The sequence below is a fragment of the Cyphomyrmex costatus genome, unplaced genomic scaffold, assembly GCF_001594065.2.
Source record: "Cyphomyrmex costatus isolate MS0001 unplaced genomic scaffold, Ccosl1.0 scaffold81, whole genome shotgun sequence".
NCBI lineage: Eukaryota > Metazoa > Arthropoda > Insecta > Hymenoptera > Formicidae > Cyphomyrmex > Cyphomyrmex costatus.
This window is the reverse complement of record NW_017280386.1, coordinates 506,601-532,550: the sequence shown is the minus strand read 5'-3', so window position 1 is coordinate 532,550 and position 25,950 is coordinate 506,601. Positions and strand designations below refer to the sequence as shown.

The window sequence follows — 25,950 nt, the reverse complement described above, 5'->3', positions numbered from 1 at the left end:
AAAATAGAACAGAGTTCTGGAAGGTGAATCAGTGCCGGAAGGTTCACTCGATCACGCGATCTCGTTGCTTGAAGAAACGAAGAATCCATCATACCTTCGATCCTTTCGCTTTCTACGAATATCCTGCGGGCTGCGAGAAGTCCTTACGCGTATCTGTGCAAGGAGTGCTCACGGCGTTTACTACTTCTGCGCTCACGCTCGCAAACTGGTTCCGGACTCGGTGGATTCGAGTACGTCAAGTTGTTGGAACCTCGAAGAGGTGGTGCGCTCATCGGGGGCGGAGGCGGCGGAAAAAAGCTCTGCAAGCACGCCTAATGCATCGGAAAAGCGTTATATAAAATGTTGACGGCTTCGTGTGTCCAGCAAACATATTTGGTAAAAAATATTTTCGTTTCAAGAATAACCAGGAGAAAACAAGAGTTTTCAATCTTTAATTTCGAATATTAATTGTAATTTATTACTTTGTAGATAATTATAAAGGATATCGTGTTAATGTTTTCTTTTTATTATTACAAGTTGTGTCAAATGTAAAAATTAAATGGGGGAATGATTTGTAATTTTATCAATTGAAGAGGATTTTAACTTGAAATTTTAACTCTTAATGTGACAAATCTATATAATGTTTTTATATCTCACCTTTGCGCTACCCCTGGAGGACGATTTCGAGAACACGCTATCCTGATCGCTGCTTACACTAGGCACGGGCATTGGTACTGCGTAATCGTACGTGGCATCTGTGCAGCAAAAAAAAATTGTTTTCACTGCCCTGCGAGTAAAACGCCCTTTTGTCGAGTGAAATATTAATTACTCCATGTTTGCTAAATTTGACGATTGCGACTCATGCAGAATTTGTATTTGAGACAACGTACACGTGGTACAAAGGGTTATTAAACTAAATAACGCGCGGTACAATTGGACTATTTCGTCTATTTGTACTTTGAAGCACTACAGAGTTATGGTGAAGAAGTTCAAGGAACTCGACTCACCGGACTGTTCGACGTTGTCATGGAGGTCCTTGTTGTCTACAACAACCGTGCTGTATCCATAGTACGCCGCATGAGGAGATTCCCGATACTTGTTCTCGTGAAAGGGTTCCTGGTACTCGTCAAGCCTGACATCGCCCAAAAGACGATCATTGAGATCTCGCGGTAGGGTCGTGAGCTTCGTGCCGGCGTACCGGTCGTCAAGTTCCTCGACCCGGTAGGTCATCAAGGAGGGATCCTTCTCCGTGGTGCCGTACGCGGATTCTGGCGACAGATGCTGATGATTGCCCGTTGGAATCGCGCTCTTGGCGCCCAGAGGACTAGCAAAGTTCTTGCGCTGTCTGTGACGCGTGACTATTAGGAATATGGCGACCGTCAGCAGCAGAATTACGACGGTCAAGACGCCAATGATCACAGCCATGTAAGTCGGATCGTCCTGCTTAGCTACCGGAACTTCGGCTTGCAACGGATTGTCGCGAGTCAAAGTTCTATCCCGCAATCGCGGAGCTTCGGTCGTGGGCAGCGTTTCCGGAGTGAAGTTACCGTGAGCAATGTCTACGACACGATAGAGACACGTGCTGAATACGGTATTTTCTGTGTTGCTAACTTTGATAACGTTTATTAATTGAAAATGTAAAGCAACAGCATATAGATTACGTTGGCAACAACACGATAAATTATTCCACTTTTTCATTTAACATTAAAATTGTTTATATAAATTGTAATTGTTTAAATTATCTATCTGTATAATAGTATTAATATATTTAATATATTGTTAAAATATTTTCTTATTAGATTTTTTCATTCTGCATTTATTATAAGTAGAACGATAATATATATTTCTGTTAATTGTTACGTTCTATACACGAAAAAAGTTTTGAATGTTACTCGTCTTCTCAAAGAAATCACGTCTAGTTATACATGCGCAATTCGATAAATGTGTTATCACGACTTCGAACTTTCTATTCGAATTGCGAAGGCAAATAGAAGTGGAAAGTAGAGAAAATTGCAGAAGCCGTGCGTCGCAACTCACCGGAGTCAAAGGTGATTTCACTGATCATAATCCATCGCAAGGCGAACTTGAATTTCAATTTGACGAACTTGCCGATTCGGTGGTGCAACTTGATTGAGATATTTCTCGGTTGCTCGAAGATTTTGTCCTCCATATAGGAATACATGATGGGATCACCCGTGTAGAATCTACCGCCAATGCTAAACATGACGCTGACTTCGGAGAATATCTAAAACACAATAAAGCACAAAAAAAAAAATACAATGCCATCGTATTAATGTTCTCATAAGTGGCGTTCTGTGATGAGGACATGCAGTATTCCGAACTATCGAGCCTGATTACCGCACGCGATTTGATCGGATAAAGCGTTATGTGTTCAGAGCTACCGTGCGGAATTAATTTGATCGGAAGCATACCCACCCACACACACACCACAGGTACTCGATTACGTCCACGTAATCAGTATTATCACCGTTATTACCATCGGTAACAGATAATTAGTTAACGGCGCACTGCGAGATGACATCGACGGTTTCGATAATACGGAGTACTTCACAATTACGTGTTCCGAGCCATCGAGGACGCGTGGAATGCTAATTTCATCCCTCGAAGGCGTAAGACAATTCAGCTAGGAGAATCCAAGTCGAGAGCCGCGTGAAGCGGACGAAACGGCAGAGGGAGCGAGTGAGTGAATGTGTGTGTGTGTGTGCGTGTGTATGCGCGCGCGAGAGAGTGAGAGAGAGGGAGAGACCGCTAAGACAGCGTAGGAATTAGGGACGAAGATTACAAAGCTGAGATTATCTAACTCCCTTAGAGCCAAAGACGAGGGATGTATGGATTTTCGACGTTCTGAAGCCTACCGCCCGCGGATGCGCCGGGAGAATGAGGAAGTCGACATAGAGGAAGTGGCAGCCGCGAAACCGTCGAGTGAAAGACGGGTTGGCGGGATGGGTAGGTAGGTAGTAGCTGGCGATGCTTTGAAGCGCTGTCTTTCGGGAGACGTGTCCTATCCGTGCGAGCGCGCGCTTGTTAATAGGAGAGGTCGTTTAGGGGTAGCTTCTGCCACTCTGCAGCCCCATTCGCCGAACTGCCGACTTGCCAGACTGTCGGTATTGTATTTGAATACGTGGCGTATCTGTTCTCTCGGTCGTTGCTTACTACCATTGTATTTACGAAATAGAGAGAGAGAGGAAAGAACGTCACATCTTGCTCTCTTCTCGATATTCATCTCTGTCAGATCTTCACTTCCTTCCATCTCTATTCCGCGAACCCCTCATTGGTCTCCTTCACGAATCGCCGTTGTAGCTATAGTCTCAGCCTTGACTGCCTCTCGTCTGCCGCATGGTACTCCAGCTTGCTTGATCGCGGACGCACAATCGAGCTCGAGCCGGGTAATGAGGCGCTCCATTCAGATAAATCTTGATACCGGTAAGAGAGTGTTTCGTGGCCTATTATATAGGGATTCTTGCGCGGGGTGATGATGGGGCGCAAAATTTTCGTGGTTAACCAGCGCGTGTATTAAGTTTCGGAACTCAATTTCTTGGTGCGCAACGAGAATTATGTAAGTGTTATAACAGCATGTGTATTAACTAACTTCACCTGTATGAGCTATAACCGGCTTTCAAAACGTGCTTTAATCCAATTGTGAAAATTTGCAATCATATTTCCCATGATGATAATAATTTTTAGTGATTCTCGACTAGTTAAATCATGTTTTGGTTTAAATGAATTAAGATATAGTTACAACATATTTTGTTGAATTTATGCTGTTTGTATTGTACGTACGAATTCACTTGAATAAATTTCGATAACAAGTAAAGATTTACCTCGTCTGTAATGTTCAAGAGATTGATAAATTTTAAACTAAACTTCTTTTCTCATATTGCGTTACATTCGATTAACTTTGACATAATTTATCCTCGATTGTGATAAAATTTATTAATCAAAGTTAAAAATGATATTTCGCCAGTAGTACATAAATTATATTTTCAATTGATAATTTAGATTTTATTAGAGCTGAGTAATTTTTCTTAAAATAATGTCTCGCTATCTCAAGCGTCTAAGTGCCGAATTATTTTATTAAAATACATCTCACTGCCGTTAGCCAAGTGTTCAGCGAGCCATTATGTAAACACTCAGGCGTAAAGAGTCCGTGGGGGCGAAAAATTTTTACGGAAAAACTGACGTCTCCGGCAAAGCTACGGCCACCGTGCCACCGCTTGAAGCGTAACGCGGATCCAGCAAGCCGCGAGTCGTTTCCTTTTTCTCCTTCCGTCCGTTTCAGCCGAACCCAAGGGCTAACCGTTGTTGCGCCTCGTTACCCATCCTACGTCCGACCTTGACTCCAACGTGAAAACTGGATTTCATGCCATACACCGTCTCCTCAACCCCATGGATTCTTTCTTTTTTTTTTTTCATTCTCTGAATGTGGATTAAAGGCTGGCGAAGGATCTTCGCGCACATTTTGCCGCGACTGTCCATCTTTCCTTTTTACGCCTTTTTCTCCGTCCTTCGCCAACCGCCTACTTTATTCAGCAGCCGTTTCGTTCTCACCAGCAAGTCAGTGCCGTGAGGCATTCCAATTTCCTCTCTATATCGTACGTATAATATCCGTTTACAGTTTTTCTCGCTTATTATCGTACATGTATGGTCTCACCACGGTTATCTTCTTGGATTATAGTAAAGTATGATAAATGGACGTAAGTCGCTAATGGCAGACACGAATTTCGGTGTCAATCATAAAACCAGTTTTAGACTAATTTTTCTAGTACTTTTAGTTTTATCAATCATATATGTTAAAGAAAATGTGTACAAGAAGAAATAATGCTCGTTTCCGCCAAGAGGAGATTAACTTTGATCTCAGTTCAATTTACTCTCTTCATCTTTTTTTAATTCTCAGAACTAGGAAAAAATGAAGGGTAAATCGAAACGGAGATTATGATGTGCATTAATGGAAATGGAGATGTAAGAAAGATATTTAGGAAGATATAGGTAAATATATCATATATACGACGATAACAGTTTAAGAAGCACACGGCTCTATATTATAAATGTACGAAATCTTGAAAAATTTTGTGTTACACAGTAAAACGTAGAATAGACAATCTTACCTGTATGTCCCTGGTGAATTGGTTGAGGGTGTAAATGTGAATGCCCGAGAATTCTCTGACGTGGTCGAATTCGAATTTGATCTCGAGTGGATGCCCGGACCTCGTGTCGTTCTTCCAGCCAACCCATCCCTGACTTCTATCGTAGTTGTCATAGTAACCCATCTTAATCTGGTCCGGTCCAGTCTTGCCGTCTGTCAGTTGTCCCAAACCGCGAAGAAGTTGTCCGTCCCAATAACCGTCGTAAGTTGCGTCGAAGAATTCCCAATTGTTGCGCTTGTCACCTTGGGGCATCGAGTAGGAGACGATGCCGTCGTTCCAAGGGCAGCCGTAGAGCTCGACGCGCATGCAAACGGTGCGACGGTGGTAGCTGTAGGGTAGGAAACGAATTTTGCTCGCCCATATTGATGGCTCCAGTTCGTGCTTTGACTCCAGGTAGGTATTCTTGTTCCCTCCGATAACCTGAACAAACCAAAAATGTTGGGAATTAACGTCAATATTAGGTATCGGGCGTGATTTTCCAAGAGAATATATATCTCGTTTAATCTAAATTTTTTAATATTGTAAAAATAGTTATATGTATATCACGTTGCATAACGTGAGGATTGTACAGATTATTGATAAATTCATCGTTAGATATGCAAACTATTCAAACTTATCATCAAGCACGCGATGTTATAATGTAAATATGTAGGTACAATATATCGGATTGTGTCATGTTAACTTATCGATGAATAAAGCAGACACAAGATGTCGGTCCGACGCCTGAGATGAATCAGCGTTCGTGTAAAATCTCGACCCTTGCCTCATTTACGGACATTCTCAGGCGGCGAGATAGCGAAATTTTTCGCCAATGCGCAATATAAATTGCGCCACGCCACACCGCAGTGTTTCTGCGCAGCGTGATTTCAGGCTTGGTGCGCTCTCTCGCATAGAACAAGGCTCGTTCTATTCGATCGGTCGACCGCGAGCGACCGTCGAAACGTATATCGTCGGGGAGGATCGGAAATTTCTCGGATGGCGTCGTCGAGGGAAGAGGCCCTTCGGAACAAAGGACCTCTTATTTTCCACTTATGAGCTCGCCAGCGCCTCTCGACTCGCTCGCACGAGATTCTCACGTATGGTCGGTTACGTGACCATGTAACCATCACCATCGCGATCCCGACAGGTGCAAACACTTCTTTATCTTCTATTTTTATCCTTTCCGCGTTTGTTCCTTCCTCCCGTTATGCTTATGTTCATCGGACATTAAGTAGTATTCATTGGATCAAAGTTTTATTATATATCATGATCTTCATTAATTGAATACGTTTAAATTCTGCGCGTTATGATTAAATTTAATTATGGATATTCATCTATCGTACGTCAAGATGGAGATGGTAAAAAGATATTAAATGTTATAAAGGACTCTCGTTTAATAAAATGATTTAGAAATATACAATACGCATTTGACGACAAAACTGCTTAATTTTATCATTTGCTTGAAAAAAATATATAAGATGTCGAGAATAAGGGCACATTATACCTTGTTCACCTTTATAAAGTTATCTTACAGTAGAAAATGAATACGTACAGAAATTTTTTTAAATTTTAATTAGGTGTTTCTGAAAATAAATTTAATAAATTTAATATTTATATATATATATATATAAATTAAAAAAAAAACCGACGGTTCTCATCAAATAATTAATAATATTTTTTGCAAATTCGAATACATTTTACCTTCTAAAAACACGTTGCATATTTAACTATAAATATGCATTTTAAGATTATATAATATTTGATGTTATTTTATATGACTCGTGTACTTCGCGAGATCTAATCATTGCAAAAAGGGGGTGCATAAGTAACGATGAAATTAATTATTCAGTCATTTATTTTTTCGCGGATCCATTTCTATTTCGCGGCTTTTTATTCACTAAAAGTAAACTCTGCGCTATGGGAAACGCGTTTAAAGATGATTCTCGTGACCGCGCGAACCGGCACGTTCCGCGCTGGGTGGCGCAGTAATTGGGACCGGTAGCTGACACCGTTTTATTTGCGCCGCGACGCGGTACCTGATGTTTAGCACATTGAAACGGACGGTACCAAGGCGTCGGATGGGTAAATACAATGAACCGACACGTGAGAAATTTTCTGCTAGGCGACGGAACCGCATAGTGGGCGTTTCCGGAGGTTGACAGTTACGTGTATAGCTTTGCCGAGTGTACGTAATAGCATCCTGTTTCTCTCCTCGATGATTGTATCTACAATTATTTTTGCACGTCGGAAAGCGAGAAAAAGTTAAGCTTTGTGTTAATATATCGCGAAATTTACTACGTAAATCCGATCAATGTGTATTGATTGGAACAAAAGTCCGTAGCACTACTTCACTTGTATCACGTCTACATGTTTTTAAAACAATTTAGCCAATTTATTCGACAAAGCAAAGTTTTGACTTTAAAATTGTATTTTTTGAATTGTGATATGATGATTTTTAACAAAATTTTGAGCAATTAAAGTCAAAGTATTCCTTTTATTTAATTTGAAATAGTTTAATAACAAACAATTTTAGGAACATTTAAAACACTGGTTTAGTAGGGAAAATTTTAACCTTTCATGTTAGAAAGCTGAAAATTTTCGCAATTCTTTTTGGGGCACTTGACATGTTCACAAAGTGAGAAAAGATTTTCTATTTTGTTCAGTCGATCATAATTTTTTGTATATAAAAATTATCGAACTCACAGAGATTCAAAAAGCGTAGTGATCTTTCGAAAGTAGACATTTTTTAAGCTTTAAAATCCTTTCTTTAATTAAATTTTGTTCATTTTTAATGAAGTTATACAGTTGCTTAAATTTTGAAGTCCGTAGCGCTACAAACTTTTAATTCAATCCAATACATGATATATTAAATCTTTCAAAAATCGTATAGTAAAATACGATAAGATTTTATAGCATTATAATTAGTAATTTTTTTGCAAAGAATCTCTAAATGTCCTAACTTGGCTGTTGAAAAGTACGTTGGATATTTCATATCGCCATTTATATGATACGTTCTTACTTTATAACTCAGATTTCGTTATATTCGCGACCAGCTATCGCATGAAATTTTTTATAAAGATGACTCACAATTCGGCGGCCGGTTTCGCGTGCGGTCCCCGATGCCCGGTTCCCAATGCGGCGGCGAATCTTAATTCTCGAAAGACCCGAGCGGCACCGCGCGACGAGACCAAATTACGACGGCATTTACGAGCCGTTGAGACGTGCGCTGGGAAAAATAAGTAATCTTGATATTTATCTTCTGCGCCCACGCGCGTCGCAGACCGGCCTGAGCAGCACTCGCCGCCCGGTCTGCTTTGCCGTGAAAGACTTTTCTCAGGCAGGCTGCGGCGCGCCGAGGCGAACGATCGTCTCTCAAATTATTCTTCGACCGTCGCGTCGCCGCGATTTCTTGTCATTTTTCGTAGCAGGCAAATTCCAACGGACGACTCGAAGTGGTGCGAGGGCGTGGCAGAGAGCAACACCCATTTTATGTTAATGTTTCGTGCTGCTTTTGGATCGGCCGTGGTAGGCTGCTACTGTTGGTAGCTGAACGCCTCAGAGGCGGTGTTGATGGCCATGTGTCGTCATGGAAGATCATAAGGATAAGATATCTTACGGCTTTATTTAAATGGAAACTTTCGATAAATAATGACACACAACGGATCTATATATGCGGATTTACATATGATATATATGTATATTACTGAGATTTTTATGATAGCATTACTGTCAATACTGAATATTTATTGATATTTGATGTCTATAATGTGCTCAAATGGAAATTAGTTGATCCGATATCGAGGTATATGTAATTTACTCTGGAAAAAAATTATCTTCTCTTAAAGCACTATTCTTAATAGCGTCGCGTTCAAGATTATTGGCTGTAAAATATAGATGATGACAGCCGCGAGGTTTCTATCGGCGATGTCGTCCCTATCGGACTGCGGGTTATTAAGAAAGATTATGCCTTGGATAAGCTGGGTCTCGTTGTGTAATTAAGCGAGGGACAGCGCGGAGAGCACAGCGGGTGGAAGAGACACAAATTTCTGCAGGTTTATCCCTACCGCTAATGTTTTCTGGGTGGGCCCTTCCGTTCCCCAACAGGTACTTTACATCGCGCTACGAGCGAATTATACTGGATATGCAAATGTTACAAGATGAAAGATTTCTCAGACATTTTATTTATTTGCCTTCTATTTAGAGAATCGTATTGAGAATTTCGGTGAAATAATGGCTGTATGCAAAAATCAGAATTTTTTTATAATTCCGAGAAAGGACTATATAGAAGTTTAAACAAATAAAAGGTGTACAAAAAATTAGTTGAATTTTTACATTACGTACTCCCACAAATCGTTCTTGATGTTTTTCAAATATCTTATGGCTAATAATTTGTAATTGAGAGACAAATGCAGTATACGAATTTTTTTGACGAATTTTGCAATATCGAAATTAGAACATATTATATGTAGAGGTTAACAATAGTAATGCTTAGGAAGAATTACGATTCGTTACTCAATGCACACAATTAGCTTGAGATGTCTGGTACCGTACGTGATACCATAAAAAATACATTTGTCTTAAAATACATAGGTTTGTTGTGAGGGAAGAATATATGTATAGATGGAAATATTAGATGTGTACGTAGCTTCTATATTAAGGAAAATACACGAGTAATACATACGAGTGTATACGAAAAGCGAGGCTCTTCGGTTGCATGCAAATGTGACTCAGTCCGGGCTTCTATATGAATTCGACCTTCGTCAGACACATGCGTTATCAAAGGAGATTCGCATATTCAGACAGGTACGCCTATATGTAGGTGAGTTGGAATCGTCTAACCTGCCTGCATGTTACGACCTCGTCCCTCATTTTATTGATCCTCTCTTCTATACAAATAAGCTCGCAGTACCACCGCGCCTGCCAACTCAAGGAAAGTTACCCCAACGCCACCGGACGGTTGCCTCTCTTTCGTCGGTTTCGGAAATCGATGACATTCTCCGGCTCATGAGTAGGAGCTCTTTTTCTCTCTTGCTCGAGATATACATATTTCCACAAGCTGATACGCGAGGAAGCACGCGTTAAATAGGCACGTGCCGTACGAAGATGAGTTTCACAAGGTGGATGTTTCCTTGATTTCGATGCGAACTATGTTCAGTATGAATAGCTAGTCTGATGAATTACGACGTAGATTTATCATTGACGGATCCAGACATTTATGAAGGACCATTGGCGCTCCGCAAGCGAAAATTTTTTTAAAGTCAAATATAAAAAGATAAAGTATTTAAATTATTAGCATTACATTGGAAAAGTATTATTTAAATGTATATAGTTCATAAAATTTCACGTAAAATTTCACATAAAATTTCACGTTTCATTTTTAAAATTATATTAACACACAAAAAAAGAATAATGGAATTTATGTTTTACACACTGTTTATAAAAAAGAAGCAAATTTTAGGTAGATATATAAAAATTGTAATGTTGTAAAATGAAAATGAAGTTACAAATATAACATAAAAATAATGTAATTATAAGGCTCTGTATAAAACAATATAGATATAATAAGCAATAATATATAAACGGTTTTAATTCAAATAATCATAATATAAAAATTAGATAAACAAAACAAAGATACATTTCGACTCCGATCGGGTCATTGTCAATGTTACAAAAATTAATACAGAATCATTAAATTTCATGTTGCAAAAATTAATAAGAATCATTAAATCACATCTTAAACAACATCTAATTTGAGTGATGTCATGATAACTTTATGTGAAGAAGGAAATAACACGATGGTAGCACAAAATGTCGAAAGGGGAAAGGAAAAACAATTTAAGAAGGGGAAAGAGAATGTATCATATTCGAATACATTTCGAGCAATGACTCTGTGTCGTTTTGTCTGTTTATTCCATGTTTCTGTTTCTTTATATGGATCTTAGATATCAATCTTTTTTTATAAAAAGGTTCTAATATTTCAACTTTATCCCATTTAAAGTTGTGATTCATTTCCATACGGTGATTTGAAATTACCGATGGAGATTTTAGTAACATAAAATTTAATGTTCACGTGCATTAAATTTTTTAAGCAAATCGCATAAAATTTTATGGAAAATATAATACTAAATTAATGAGCAAATATCATAAAATTTTATGATATAAGTTTTTAAGTGTATAGGAACTTTTTATTCTTTTTAAAATTAAAATTGTAATTAATCATTTCAGAAATATTAAAAATACATACAACATTTTGCATAAATGTTTAAAAAAAAAATTTTAAAAAAGGCCGATTGTTTCGATGATCCCTCTCGTAAGTTCGTCAGTGGGATTTCTACGAATTGTTCAACCAAGAACAATCTTACCACTTTCGCGAATCGCTGAAACTTGTCGGTCACGGCTGCCGAAATTTATTCTCGCCGGTAAATTGCCGGTAGCAATGTGATTATTGCGGACGACGCTAATTAAAGACTTAGGTTCACGGTTATACCAGTATATCTGTATAAATTACGTATCACGTACCGCGCTCGTCCCGAGTTCTCCAACGCGGCATATTACATCGGAGATTTACGTCTTGTTAACGTCACGCTTTAGTTACTGCCCGTGGCCGCCGCACAGACACTCGCTAACACAACTACAAATCATTCTCAATAATCTGCGTGAGCGCACGGCTTTATGCGTATTGCTCGCGACTAAATTTAACCGCGTGACTACGTCCATATGTACGTAACCTAGCGGATTGGATTGCCGCAATCGCCATATCGAATCAAATCGTCCAACGAAATGTCTTTCTAGAGCGCGCTGTCGATTCACATGATTAAATCGATCGTGACAAATCGCACGTTCTAGATAGCGGATTATATATAATGAATTTCGCGGTCTTGTCAGTACGGGAATCTTCATATTACCTTCCTTCCCCGTTTTAACCTGCTACTTCATAATCTATAATAAATATCTCGATTACATTGTTCTGTATCGCACTATTTCGAGACATCTCTGACCTCGATTATTCTGGACTTATATCGTAAGTCTTGATAAAAGGCCTCGTATATATCATATCCGTTTAGCATATATGTTGTACGCCGCTTATTTATTCACGTAAAGATACGAATCGGAGAATAACGGAGTAATATAAGATTTACCTCTTCGCCACGGAAGTTCCTATAACGGACCCACTTTCCTAGTTTCGGCCTCCAGTATTCTAGCATGTACGCCTCCGAATACTCGACACCCTGACCGTTACCGAAGCGGCCCTGAGTGCCGGTCGCCGTGATCGTGTGCACTGTGTGAAGATCGATTTCCAGCCACTCGCGCGGCTCCGCCGTGATCTGCTGTTTCGGACACCAGGCACCTCCGTGGCTCTCCTGCCTCAGCCTGGAAGAATAAATATTTGCTCTGGGATTACGGACCTTTATTTTCCCTCTTCCGCTTTCTTATCGCGCTGCGATCGCCGAGGGGGAAGAGAGAACTTCTCCGGGGAATCCCTCGTGAAAAGGAAAATAGTCGCCAACGCGCGCGATCCGAACTTTCCTGCCTTGCGTGATGCTTTTACGGGTTCATACATTCTTATCTGCATGCAAATTCGGAGAGGTTTATTATATTTCGATTCGCGATATTTTTCGTTTATAGCTTCAAATAAGGACGTCTAAAGAGAAATGGCATTTCGAAATTATACGTAAAACCTTCCTGAATGCAGAATGCGCGAAGAATGTATATAGTGTAGCGGTAATATTGAAATCTCTTTGAATGTTCGTTGGGATTTGCAACGTGCAAAGAATTCGCGCCCACATTCGTTGACAAGGAAATGTTGTTACATATCGCAGTAGATGGGTACCGAGAGCGAGCGGAAACACGACATCGTTACTCAGAGGAAATCGTATAAATACGTGATCGGCCGCGTGTCTGACGGATAACCGTCAGCTCGCCAACGCGATACGGGATGAAATTATAATTTATCGATCGAACCAAGTCCCGGATGACATGAATTAAAGATGAGCTGACACCGTCGCGGGAACGGCAGCGAAGCCACTCCGAGCTGGCTAATAATTGTATTCGCATATACCTTTCGCGGGCTTGTCTATGGCTTTAAAAAGCTTTTCTGTCGTCTCTGCGATATGACCGTGAGATACGCATGCTACGTGCCAACGATTCGTAAACTAAGCCGAGAACGAATCTGAATTCGAATTCTTTCTAACGTCGTAAATTACTACGTTACTATATCCTTGATGTGATAATCCACGAAGCAGTTTATTATTTTATAGGCATTTATTAATAAAGCGTATTATACCGAGCATGGCACGCATCGTAAGCGTGTTTATTAACTGTGAAAAGTTTATGAAAGCATTTCTTCGGAAATTTCCCGGCGGGATCGCTCGCCTACAGCGAGAGAATGCCTCCTTGTACAAAACACGACAGGGACGAGTGTTCGGCGAAGAAAAATTTAAGAAAGGGAAGAAAAAGAGATGAGATCCTAAAGAAGCGGGTGGTGGTGCCAAATGAATGCGCCGGCGGAACTCGAGCAAAAATGTTCTCGTGCAATAAAGAGGTGAGCTACCGCGTCCTCTCTGAAGTGTCAGAACTTTAAGTGTTGCTTTGACGTGGAAGGCAGTAAAAGCGGCCGACTAGGATTTGCCGTGTGTCTGTCTAAGACGCTTCCCGACGTGGTTTGGCAACGCGGGAACGAGAATGAAACGGCGCGAAAGGAGAGAGAGAAGAGGAGCCAACGTATACGAAGCGAGCAAAAGAAAGCCCAAGACGTACGCGGATGGATGTGGAAACGGCGTGAACGCAGGAGGCAATAAGAGCGAGAAAGAGAAAGGAATAATATCCACCACCGCGCGCCAAAGATCATAACTCATAGCCCATTAAGAGACCTCGAACTGCCTGGCTGCCACTTTGATACAGTCCGGGGCATCAAAGACATTCCGCGCGCACGGTACTCCTGGTCTGCGATAAATCTCAGAACGGACGATTACGCCGACTTGAACGGCGAGCTGCCACGTCGGCGGAATCGGAGCGCGTCCTTATAGACGGAGGGACCGATTATTGAGAGGAATGGTTTGTCGAACTGGAGAGATGCGCGTCGCTTCGAGATCGGACTTGGGAGTCGTCTGAAGGGAAATGATCCGTTGCTAAGGTGAATAAGATCCGAACGAGTGACGCCGTTGTCGAATAATCGAAAGGATTTCTTTACGAGGATAATATTTTACGATTTATATCGATAACACACAATACATTTCGTTGCAATACATTAAATAACTGTAAAACGATTAATGTGCGAGTATATGGATATAACTGTAAATGAAATAATGTGTGGAAGAGGTGCACACCTGAGGTGTTATTGCAAATTGAAGAATTGTAAGATTTGGTGATTTTGAAAATCCAAGTCTTATATAAAGTAAACTGCTATTCTCCGAGATTACAGCATACGATATTAGATAGGAGTTCATAGGAGTATTTGATGGTAAGCGGATAGGTAAATAGGGTATTCGCCGTGAAGCCCGTTATACCGCGCACGAAGCCTTGAAAATGCCGTCAAAGAAGTTCTAGTCGACAATGCGGTCCGAAGCGATATCGGTGTTGTTGCACCGATGAGGAACTCTCGCGTGACGATAGTCGATTGCAAAATTGACTTCACTATACCTTCGTTTTATCTATCGACTGATTACGTACGCCTCGATACGCCGCGATTAATTTCATGCATTAATTTGTTTTATGTTCACGCTTCGATGATTGATTAATAGTGACGAGAGAGTTGATTACATCCCGCGGAATATTGAAAATTCACGCACGGCTCGGTTAATGCAGCAGAATTTCAATTACGGGCGAAAGGGCACTGGTATGGAGCGACTAATGTCTTGCGAGTGCGAGATTATTAGCGCGGTAGGTGGTCCCGATGATTCCTTGTGTTTGGACATTCGTCCCTCGCGCCGTGCTGTTCGTCCACGCTCGTCGCGCGTTTGTCTCGCTGGAATGGTAATTAGCTGACACGCATAATCGAAGGAGTATGCGACGGGGCACGTTAACGACGTCTAAGAGCTTCGGATACGGCCGATACAAATGGCTCCGCATGCGGGACGCTGCGCGTCATTAATCCTCATTGCGGGCTGAGGGCCGAATTAGACGTTGCGGTTTAGTAGGACATGATTAATATACGGTGCAACCGGTCGACCGGTCGATCGTCAACTATCTCGAAGACAGACAAGATGACGGACGTGTCGCCTGCGTCGCCCGTCGAATTGCTCAACTTATTATAGATGATCTACCGCATTCCACGAAGATCATCACTTCGCCTCCTTTTTGGCCTCTCCTCTCGCTATACCGCCGTGATCGCGCGCGCTAGACGTCTTAAATAGCTTATAATCGAGAGTCAGTTAGCCTGTAGACAGAGAACTTCCGGAGTAGGCATTTAGTTAACAGACAGCGCTCTCGACGAGATATGGAGCGGGTGAATGGTCAAATTGATTCGAGTATATCGCCGCATTACGCCGTCGATGCCGATCTCGCGAGCGCACGCCGCTGCGTTTTTCACGGTCCGCAGCGGAGTTAATATGATTAAATTTCCGGATTGCGTCGGATTTGTATGTGATACGCTGCGTAAACGAATCAGTAATTCACTCACCGTGCGCGATGCGGCCCGACGTTTCCGCTATCGAAGCTGGAGCTCGCAGTGATGTCCGCATCGGGAATCGCGCCCGATTCCATTCCCAGGGGTGCGATACATTGTGCTGCAAATAAAGGAAATTGCTTCAATTATACATTTGTCTCGAATAAAAACAGATAAATGATATAATACCTCGGATGTAAACCTCATTTTAGAAAGTATGTTCAAATTAACCATACATGAGTATATGCAGGTATACGATACGAAATGCTTCAATGATGTAAGTTAACATGACACGTTCTCTCAGTTGAATTTCGAGACAATTTTTCTTGAACAATCTGAACAAATATTAATTTTTATCAGAATTTTTAGTTTTTTGATATTATAAATATATATGTTTACAAGATATAGCTTTGTGCTTCAAGAATAAATCAAGTACGAGTAAAATATATTTATACGAGCTTTTACAGTAGTTAGTGCGTAAATAATATGTTTGTATAGTAAAGTAATAATTTGCAAACAATTGGAATGTACTTACCAATGAAGTAAACTGCAAATGTTTCAACTTTAGATTTGAGTCCTCTTCTGTATGCAAATCAAGTACAGTTTGTTTGTACTTGTCTTTCGAACTAAAGAGGACTTAACGTTTGCAGTTAACTTCATTGGTAAATACATTCCAATGGTTTACGAATTATGTCTTAATGCCTTATAAATGTATTATTTACGTATAATTAATAATTTCAGAGGTATTTTATTTATATTTAAATAAAATATGTATACTTATAAAAAAAAGTATTTAATTTTAAGATATTAAAATATTTTATTCTTGTTTTCAATTTTTAATTATTTAAAGATGTTATATAGTTTTAAACTGTTTTAATAAAAACAAAATGTATTCAGATTCAAGACATTAAAACGTTTAAAATTGAAAAAATTGTTATTATTAAACATTTGTTTCGCAAAGATGCGTTTTAAACGTAACTATCTTATTGCACTCTTTGTACCGTCAAATATCAAGTTAAAATAACAGTTGAAATGAAAAGATCATTTGACGTTAAATGCAAAATAAAGTCTAACAAAAAATATCATGTAGCATAGGTTTATAACCACCAAAGGTCATGTAATAAAGTTGATACATCGTTTGTCTCGCATCAACGATATGCTCTTTTCAGCTTGAACTTTCCGTCGTCATTAAAAGTTGTTTTAAACAAGCTGGGTTTTCGCGAGAGTCGTGTTGCGCCGTTTGCGCCGTTATTTTCAGTGAGAACTGGAGTTTATCAGGCTTTCATTATACGCTTGAACGTCCTGGGGCTACTTTTTTCGAGGCCAACGCTGGTAAACCGCGCACGCCGCTCGAAAATGATGAAAAAGGCATCACGGGCGCCGTTCTGGAGCGCCGTATTTATCGCTCAGGGAATCGCGCGTTCCGCGATAATTACGACGTTTAACACGATACCGAGAACGGATTTCCATTTGGAATTGAAGAAAAATAAGTGCTGGAGAGATGACTTGAAATTACATATCCGCACAAGCTTGCCAACGATCAAAGCGGCACTCGCGAATGAGAACGGCCATCGCACCTTGAGAAGAGCTCAAAGCAGATCTATTGGAATAACATAAGATCATGCCAGGGTTCCCGGGAAACGAGCGGATGATATATAGTTCTTTAACAAGAAATCGCGGCAAAACGGAGCGGTGCTTTAGTAAACTTGATAGATCCGTGTAGAAAATTCAACTTCCGATGGCCCTATAACGACAGCTGTTTCCTGAGCCATCGTCGGAATCGTCGATTATCGAGCTCGTTTATTCGTCCAACGATCTTAAATCCACAAACTTTTCTTCCGACCGCTTTCTTCATCGTCGCGGATGTCTGGCGTAAATAAGAGAGTTGTAAACATTTCTCACTTCTTCCAAACGTGGCCGAAGTCTCGGCTTTGAATAAGATGACAATAAAATAAAAATTATTCGATAAAATATTCATTTACTTTGACTAAATAATAATTTTTAATCAGCTAATTAACGAGTTGTGAAAATGAGCAAGTTCAATATTTCTGAATAGTTGAACCTCTAGCAAATCATAAGAGAGAGAGAAAGAATAAAAAAGACGTAATTAAACTAAATTTCTAAAGATTATTGAATGATGTGTCAATTATAGAAGTTTTAAATAAGAACCTAACCGATAATATTAAGATTAATATTTTTCAAGTTTTAATTTATATTGTTTTCTTATATATAGAGCCTTCTCACCATTCTCTATTTAATTTATATATTTTTATCTATCTTTCACTCTTTCTAATTCTTCAAATAATTATAGTATCCATTATATAGACATATACAACAAAAATTGAAGATATAAAAATATACTGAGAATAATGTCTCTATTTTTCGCTATTCGTTTCACTATTCCGGGAGAGCAGGAAACAATTACGCACAGGAATTTCTGGTAATTATCTCCAGCTCTACGTCGTCTAAAAATATTCGGGGACCATCTTGAGCTTCATTGAAACGGCAAAAAACGCATTGAGACAAATAAATCTCATAATCGGTGCTACCCAGCAGTATCGATCTGAAGATTCCCGGAGATCGATCGTCTTGGCGTCGCGTTCCGATATTCCCTTCGATGCACATCCGATCCGGCGACGAAAGGCTTAGACTTCGCGAGATCGCCCCCGACTAGTTAGGGTAGGCAGACAAGTTCGATTCTCGTATTTATAGACATCCTGGAAAAGAGTGCAGGAGCGGGAGAAGAAGAAGAAGAAGAAGAAGTAAGTTATGCGACGTTTGGCCCGCCCCAGCCACTCATTCGGCGACCATAATTCTCAGGGAGTGACAGCTCCGAACGGAAGGGTGTGTGCCGCCCTCCATCCGCGAGAAGAGGGAAATTGAATGCCTTCGCAACCCCTCTTCACCTAACGTCGCTCTCTCGTCTTCTCGTCCGCTCTCGTTCTCGCTCTCCTCCTTTAACCGCGTCACTGTCAAACTGATAACCGCTTCTTTCCAGAGACGGCTCCTCTCCGCGAAACCCGAGACAACCACGAAACGGTCGACGAACAAGCCGCGCCTGGAGGAGAACGCAATACGTTCGAGGCGACGTAAGAGAGATTGTAATAGAAAAATCGTAATAAATTCTGAGAGAAATTCTTCCGCCAGGTCCGTTGCTTTTGTATTTGTTGTTACTTGATAGTCTGAGAGTATCGCGAACGTGCCATCTTTCTCCGCCTCCATTTCGTATGTTCCCATATACGCAACATATATTCTGCGTGTTACGTCTAGTTGATAAACGATTTTCCGCAAATCTTGAAATACCGAAATGGTAATTGAAATGTCTTGGCGTTGAATCAGACTTCCACGCTTAAGTTACAAGTTGAGGCAGCGATGAAGGCTTGCGCGATTTGTTAGAGATCTACGAATTGCGCAATATCGTAAATCTTCTCCTTTACAAGAACGGATCTCCTGCTCTGTGCCCGTCGTTTGTCCTCTCTCGCGAAGCATTTACGTCGCACTCGAGTAGCGAAACACTCCTTCTTCAAGCAATTGAGAATGGTTCTGAATTAACCTTTAACATAGCGTAAGTCACGCTTTATCTACAAGGCGAGGCTGACTTTAATAATTTAGTACGTATAATCTCTGTGTATAGCCTGGCCATACGGACTTTCAGTTTTTCTTTATAATTAAAAAAAAAGCGTACAACGTATATAATTTACTGTAATACACAAGCGGATACTCATTGTAGATCTACACGCATCACACGTCTCGTATAATTTTGTTCCCACATCCCGGATGAAGTCAAAGATATCGCCTTTGATAGACGAGTACGATGAGTAATTAGCGCGGCTTTTATAATAATGGCAAAGCAAATTGCACAGAAGACTAACGAATCTCTCGGCAAATTAGGGAAGAAAAATAGAGGAAGTGTGGTGAAGGTAGACACCAACAACGGGCTTTTCTATCTCGGTGAATTTAATAATTCGCATCACCCTTCCTTTGTTAATTCCAGGATTATTATTAATGACGGCGCACCAAAGTCGTGGTCGGCTTTCGGTACACTTACTCGCACTTCTCTTCTCAGGCGCGAATGTAAATTAATTACGCACCGGGACTTTCACGAAAAACATATTAAACTTCCCCATCTCATTGTAGCGCGATATTAGCGCATAAATCATGGCTCGCATCTAATCCTTGGATTAACTCAATCTTTGTTTTTTTTTTTTTTATGTCAAAATATCTCGACAAAAAAATGATCATGTACGAGCTGCCTCTCGCACACATAACATATCTTAAATATTATGAAGATTCAGAAAAAAATTCTACTACATTGTGCGTTCTGTAATATTAAAAACTTTCTTGCAAAATGTTATAATGAAATTACTATGTAGTCGTCCAAAAAATACAAATTTCATTTCAAATGCTTCAAGACGTATTTGTTACGTCGTTATGCGGTATGTATATCTTTACCAACGTGACCGCAATACCGGGATTTAGAATTTAATCCAGATGAAATTCTACGCGAGATGTAACTTGGAAACTGCTCGCGTGTTAGTGATAATCAGCTTCTCAGCACGACGGGACTTAGTACGTTATGTTTGCTCAACGGAATTAGCAGGTGGACACCTGCCGCAAGGTTTTCCCCTTTCGACTGTAATGCCGCGCCCGTTTTCTGGGCATCGGTGAAATTAGAATGAATGTTTGTAAGAGCGTCGACCCCGAAAGAAGTTCGTGCTTGCCCCCTAGGTAATGCGCTGCACCCTTTAGGGCCATGAAAGCCGAGGCGCGGTTTCCTCGGGTATTGTCAGACTTGGGGAGCCATTTTCGCCTCTTTCAGAGAAAACAAACATTCGTTCTAGATGGAAGGTAACTCGCGTCGACCGAAAACGCGCATGCCCGTCCTTCTGGCGCCGCGACGGCTGGCAGAACGGAAGTACTACTTTTACACCGACCCTTTCGTCCCACCTACTTCTCCAAGGTCCTACTTCTCTCTCTCTCTCGTTCTTCTCGTCCTATCCACTGTGCACGCATCTTTTTCTATCGTGACCGTTCCACCCTTGAAACCCCCTATAGGCGTGGGTTGGAAATCACCGTCTCGAGTTGCGTGCGTTACTTAGACCTCGAGGGTCGAGAGTGCAACCCCTTTGTACGGGGTTCGTGCCTTCGTGGCCTGGATTTATCAAAACTAACCAGTTTTATTCTCTGACGTGTCTGACGTTAATAGATACGAAGAGAGGCAGACGCTGTACAATGATGTTGCTTCGTAAGAATATTTATGTATAATAGTTTTTTATTTTTAGAAATCTACAATACAAAATCAGGAACATGTACACAGATATTATTTATAATGTGATTTATTTTTCTATTTTGAAAGAAAGAATATAGAAAATGTATATAATTGTATATAATATTATCATATAGATATTAGTCGTCTATCTGAAATTTTCTCGTGAATTCTTAATAATCTTTTACACACACACGCAGGTGGAAAGAGTCAGCTAAAAATGTAAATTCTTCCTCGAATGAAGAACTTTGGTCGTCGTTTAATTCTTTCGTTCCAGCTGATACCAGTGTACGAAGGGTTTCAGAAACCCTTCATATTTCGTATAGTTGGGTACGTGGTGTTTGCTTTCGTGAGTTAGCCTTATGAAAATACAGATCTGCTCTCGTCGGATTGACGTACGTCCTTCGAACCCGAAAGTCGGGGATTATTACACTCGACATCGCTAGTCGACGTTTGACAGTTGACGTCCTTTCAACGCGTCAAGCACGAGATATCCCTCAAATTCTCCCCAGATTCGTCCTCGTTGCTCGATACATTCCGCAATGCCGCGCCGCGCCGGGACGTCGATCGCGATGAAGTACGAAAGGGTTTATCGCGCCGCGGCGAAAAACCACAATGATCGTTCTCACTCGTACATTTCGAAGCAAAAGATCTCGATAGCCCGAGGAATAGATATATCGCCAAAAAATAACGATTCGTGATCGAGAGAACGCGGAAAGCCGAGGATTATTTCGCTCGGCGTCTTCCGAACTGACGCCCTTTCAACATGTCAATCCCACTTGATTCTCCCGATTCATCCTCATTCGCCGATGTACCCAAAGACCCGCGCCTTTGCTGAGACGCGGGGTTAAGTCGATTGCACTCAAGGCGATTTATCCGGAGTCGTTAGGGGCGAAGAGATATCTGAAGTTCGTGTACGCGGGCGAGCGTAAACTGTCGGTTCTGGCGCGTGATCAGGCTGAACGTGGAGATCGGAGTCAGCTCGAGGGTAAAGAACAGATGTCGGAATACCAGCTTGGGAATGTTTACGTCGCGGGGATTTTATATCCGAGAGACATACGACATACACGTGCAGAAAGTGCTGGCGGTGCCTTTGTTGTACGAATAATCACGCCTTTCAAACAAGACTCGCAGAAGCGGAGTCAGCCGGTATTAACGGCTGCATTGAGTGTACAAAGGAGTGACAAGTTGTAATGATAACCGAGATATGTTTTGATAACTGTATCTGCGGAGAGTATACGACTACGAGAGTATATTTGTGCGTTTGTATATAGGTGACTGTACAAATAATCCGCTAATCTGCATATACAAGCTGTATAATCATCTCATTTATAATGCTTCGCGTAACTACATCAGGATATTCGTGATTAGGCTCAACTTCAATATTGTGATATGCAAAATGCACGCTATGCTATATTTATTTTAAAAATATATACCATACATGTGATATATATATATATATTGAATTAGTTCAGTTTACTTGTAAAATTTTTCTCTATACTATCCTAAATTTATTCTAGCGTTATTGCAATAACATTGCAACGTTGCTGCAAACTTTTGCCCTGCATATAGGTTCCGACTATCTTCTTATATGTAATTCTTATAACTCTTTTATTACTGTAGAGGTTTGGAATGACTTTTAAATTATTTCAATTTGAAAATCAATATTTTTTAATGCACAAGATACTTCGTATCGTTGCCTGGGTTGGCGACAGAGCGTGTACGAAGGGCAATAACGTGTTAATTGCCGCATTGTTATGTTAATACGCTGAAGACTCCAGTAATAATTTCGTCACCAGCACGCTAGGGCCTAATGGATCCGTAGATAATTGGAAAGGAGGGCTGAGGACCGAGAGGGTAACAGAGGGATGACAATGTCATAACGCGGAAGGGCTCTGTTGCGTGACGGTTTTCCTCCCCGAATACATTCCCACCGTCTGTTTTCGATGTGTCCTCGATGCGACAAATATACATACATAGGAAGCATGTTACCATATTATATGCATTTCATTACGTATATACACGTATTAATTTGCAACGACGTATTAAAATTAATGCGTTCACGTGTACGTTCGTAATTTATTATATATTTAAAAGCTGAATCGTATTGCGACGTATCTATTCATTCAGTCTCATCACTAGCTACGTCATCGTAGTTGCTGTTAACAATGAGTCTCGTGCGGCATGCAAAAAAAAAAAAGCGACCGTTCACCACATGTGTCGCTCTCGCGTTTAAATCTTGCTACGTCAGATACATCCCTCTCGGATGACGCATCTGTACAATTGCCTATCCTATCACTCCGACTCTTCAGCACACTCGTCCGCTCGTACACTTGCACGTATACACTTTCGCGTTTACCCCCGCAATTACGTGACACCGACACAGAACGCACGAGTTATTCTCGTCTATGCACGCGTCTACACACCAACCATCCTCGATATAGACAAAATCGAACGCACCCTCGCATGCACGGACGCAGGCAAGCACCTATAGAGGGTGTGCAGTACGCGCAGGCAATCCGACCAACGTGCAACATGTTTATGTATCGCCGGTAACATTAACATTGCAATTTATGCACGCTTCAACTGCTCGGAGACCCCTTTCAGCTCTCCCCGATCGGCCACAGCTGACCGGCTCGCTTAACACAACCGCGAATTTACCGACGCGGTTCAATGTACAAGTTCAGTCACCGCGGGGGGTCCGCAATCGTCTCCCCTTCGGTCTCCTTCCAACTTTCGTACGAGGCTATTTATATTTCGGCGTTCGCGTTCGGTGCTCCTCTTATGCAGAGCACACGCCAACCCACCTACGCTCGGACGCCTCTATGGATCTTTCGGTGACCGGTATTCGGAGCGCGGTTCTATCGGATTCCTGCAAGTATGGTCGAATAAATTTGACATGCGCTGGGTCCTGCTTCTCTTATACGTGAATAAAAAAAAACCTGACGATATCTCTGCCGTGACTATCTAGCTCGCGATGCTTTTATTATATTACTATAATTACAATTAAGTGAGAAGCTATTTTGATTATTTTGTTAAATTGCATTTGGAAGTATAGGTATCCGTAAGATGCACTTTTCCTTCTAAGAGAATGTTGCTTTATAATTGTCGCTATTCTGTTTGTTATTTCAAAGTATTATGTTGAGCTGCTTTGATAACCGGGTAGAATTTAATTAGCGAAGTTTGTGCTATATAGTTGTTTTCCCGGATTAGACTGGCATGCTCAAGTATAAGTATAAGCAGGATCAAAGGTAGCCTAAGTATCGGCTTTGAGGTCAAATAGTATGCCGCATAGGTTCCAAGAGTTAGAAGAGTTAACATCGACTTTCCTGATTTAGTATGTTCCCGTTGTACGGATACCTATATTTAGCGTGTAAGTATAAGCCGATTACTGTACACTTATAAACTTTATTATGCTATCATTGATAAAGTTGTCAGGATTCTTGCGTTGTAACTCTTGTTTATAACTTTTATTAAATATTCATTATATAATGGACTCTTTATGAGTCTAATTTTGCAGGTTAAAGTCACATGACACATCAACATTATATGGCTTTACACTTATAACGCAAAGTCCATATTTTGAAAACTTCGCGCTCTGTACAACTCGAATCTACTCATTCATCCAGGGAAAAAGATAGTGCACATTATAGTGAAACCGAATCGAGACCATCATGATCCATCTTTCGATCCCGCTCGAGAAATTCTTCGGGTGCGAAATACGTCCCGTATACGTAAGTTTCGAGCTCGATTTCACGAACGAGTACCTAAAAGCCTTCCCCGGAGCTGACTTCGGAACTCTTGGTGGATACTTTGCAAGTTTCTCGCCCTGTTTACCTGACACGAGGGTGGCTTGGGCCGCCGGAGTCAATGGGATGGAAACCAAACCGAGTAGAAACCGAGCCCGAGGTTTAATGTAAGGGCAACGCGGTATGAGGGAGGGCATCGGGATGCTTTTCTGTTTTTATCGAGTAAAACTGCGGGAGGAAGAAGCACCCACCTTGGAGTAAAATTATACCTTGGATGTAAACACGTATTTCAATCATGATCCCACCACGATCTTCTGATCTTGCAAAAAAGGAATCGATTCTCTGTTGTTAACGAATAAATATGCTATCTTATCACTAGTTCAATAACTAACAATACTTTAGTTACTGATTCTTTTTATTATAAATTAATTTAATTCAAAAATACTACTAATCCACTTTTATATTAAAGAAAACTTTATTTTATTTTAACAAACGTACAAAAATGAACAAAATATTTCAATAATAACTAATAATTTAATAGATAATGTGACAGTACAGTGTATACATCTTTCAAAACCTAATTAATGCTTGTGACCGTTTAAAAAAACACAGTTTATTTATAAAAATTAATTGTGTACTTTTTGTTAGTATACACATAGTAGTTAAAGTATTAATTTAATAATTGTTGGCTTAAAACCATCATTATTTAAGCTGTCATTAATATCAATAAGGAAATATGTATGTAAAAATTCGATTTAAAGTTTGAAGCTATTTCAAATTGGATTGGATTAACATCACGTCTACTCACATATGTCTATGGAACGTCCGCCGCGGAAGCAGAGGATCAGCAGGTAAAAGATGAGGCACGTCTGCAGGTAGTCCATGGTAGCGTCGATGGTCCGCGAGCCTGTGGTCATCGAACTCTCATAACCGTTCCTGCAAAAATAAAATTCCAAAAGAAAATCACGCAGACCCATACAAACAATCTTGGCATTACGTAGAACAGAGTGATTAAACGCGATTCTTGAGAAGGCGTCTTGCCAGGCATTGAAGCAGGAGAGGGTTGGAAGAGGACGAGAGGGTGAGAGGGCCGACAAGGAGACGCGACGTGGACGTAGAAAAAGAGTCTGGAAACGGCCGTTTCGGCCTCCCTGCGCTTTTCGCCAGGGTGAAATGGCGCGGTTCTCGTACCGGACAGATATACGACCG

The 25,950-nt window shown here is 40.7% G+C and overlaps 1 protein-coding gene across 1 annotated transcript; it reads right to left on the bottom strand.

Moving 5' to 3' along the window:
• Positions 1–143: 143 nt before the first annotated feature.
• Positions 144–25,625, bottom strand: LOC108781400 (discoidin domain-containing receptor 2). The gene is made up of 8 exons (XM_018549353.1): positions 25,550–25,625; positions 15,742–15,847; positions 12,263–12,494; positions 5,106–5,564; positions 2,017–2,224; positions 987–1,538; positions 637–734; positions 144–311 (listed from the first exon to the last, which is right to left on the bottom strand). Exons 1-8 carry the CDS (start codon positions 25,623–25,625, stop codon positions 144–146), a joined length of 1,899 nt encoding a protein of 632 aa, XP_018404855.1.
• Between the last annotated feature and the right edge of the window lie 325 nt (positions 25,626–25,950).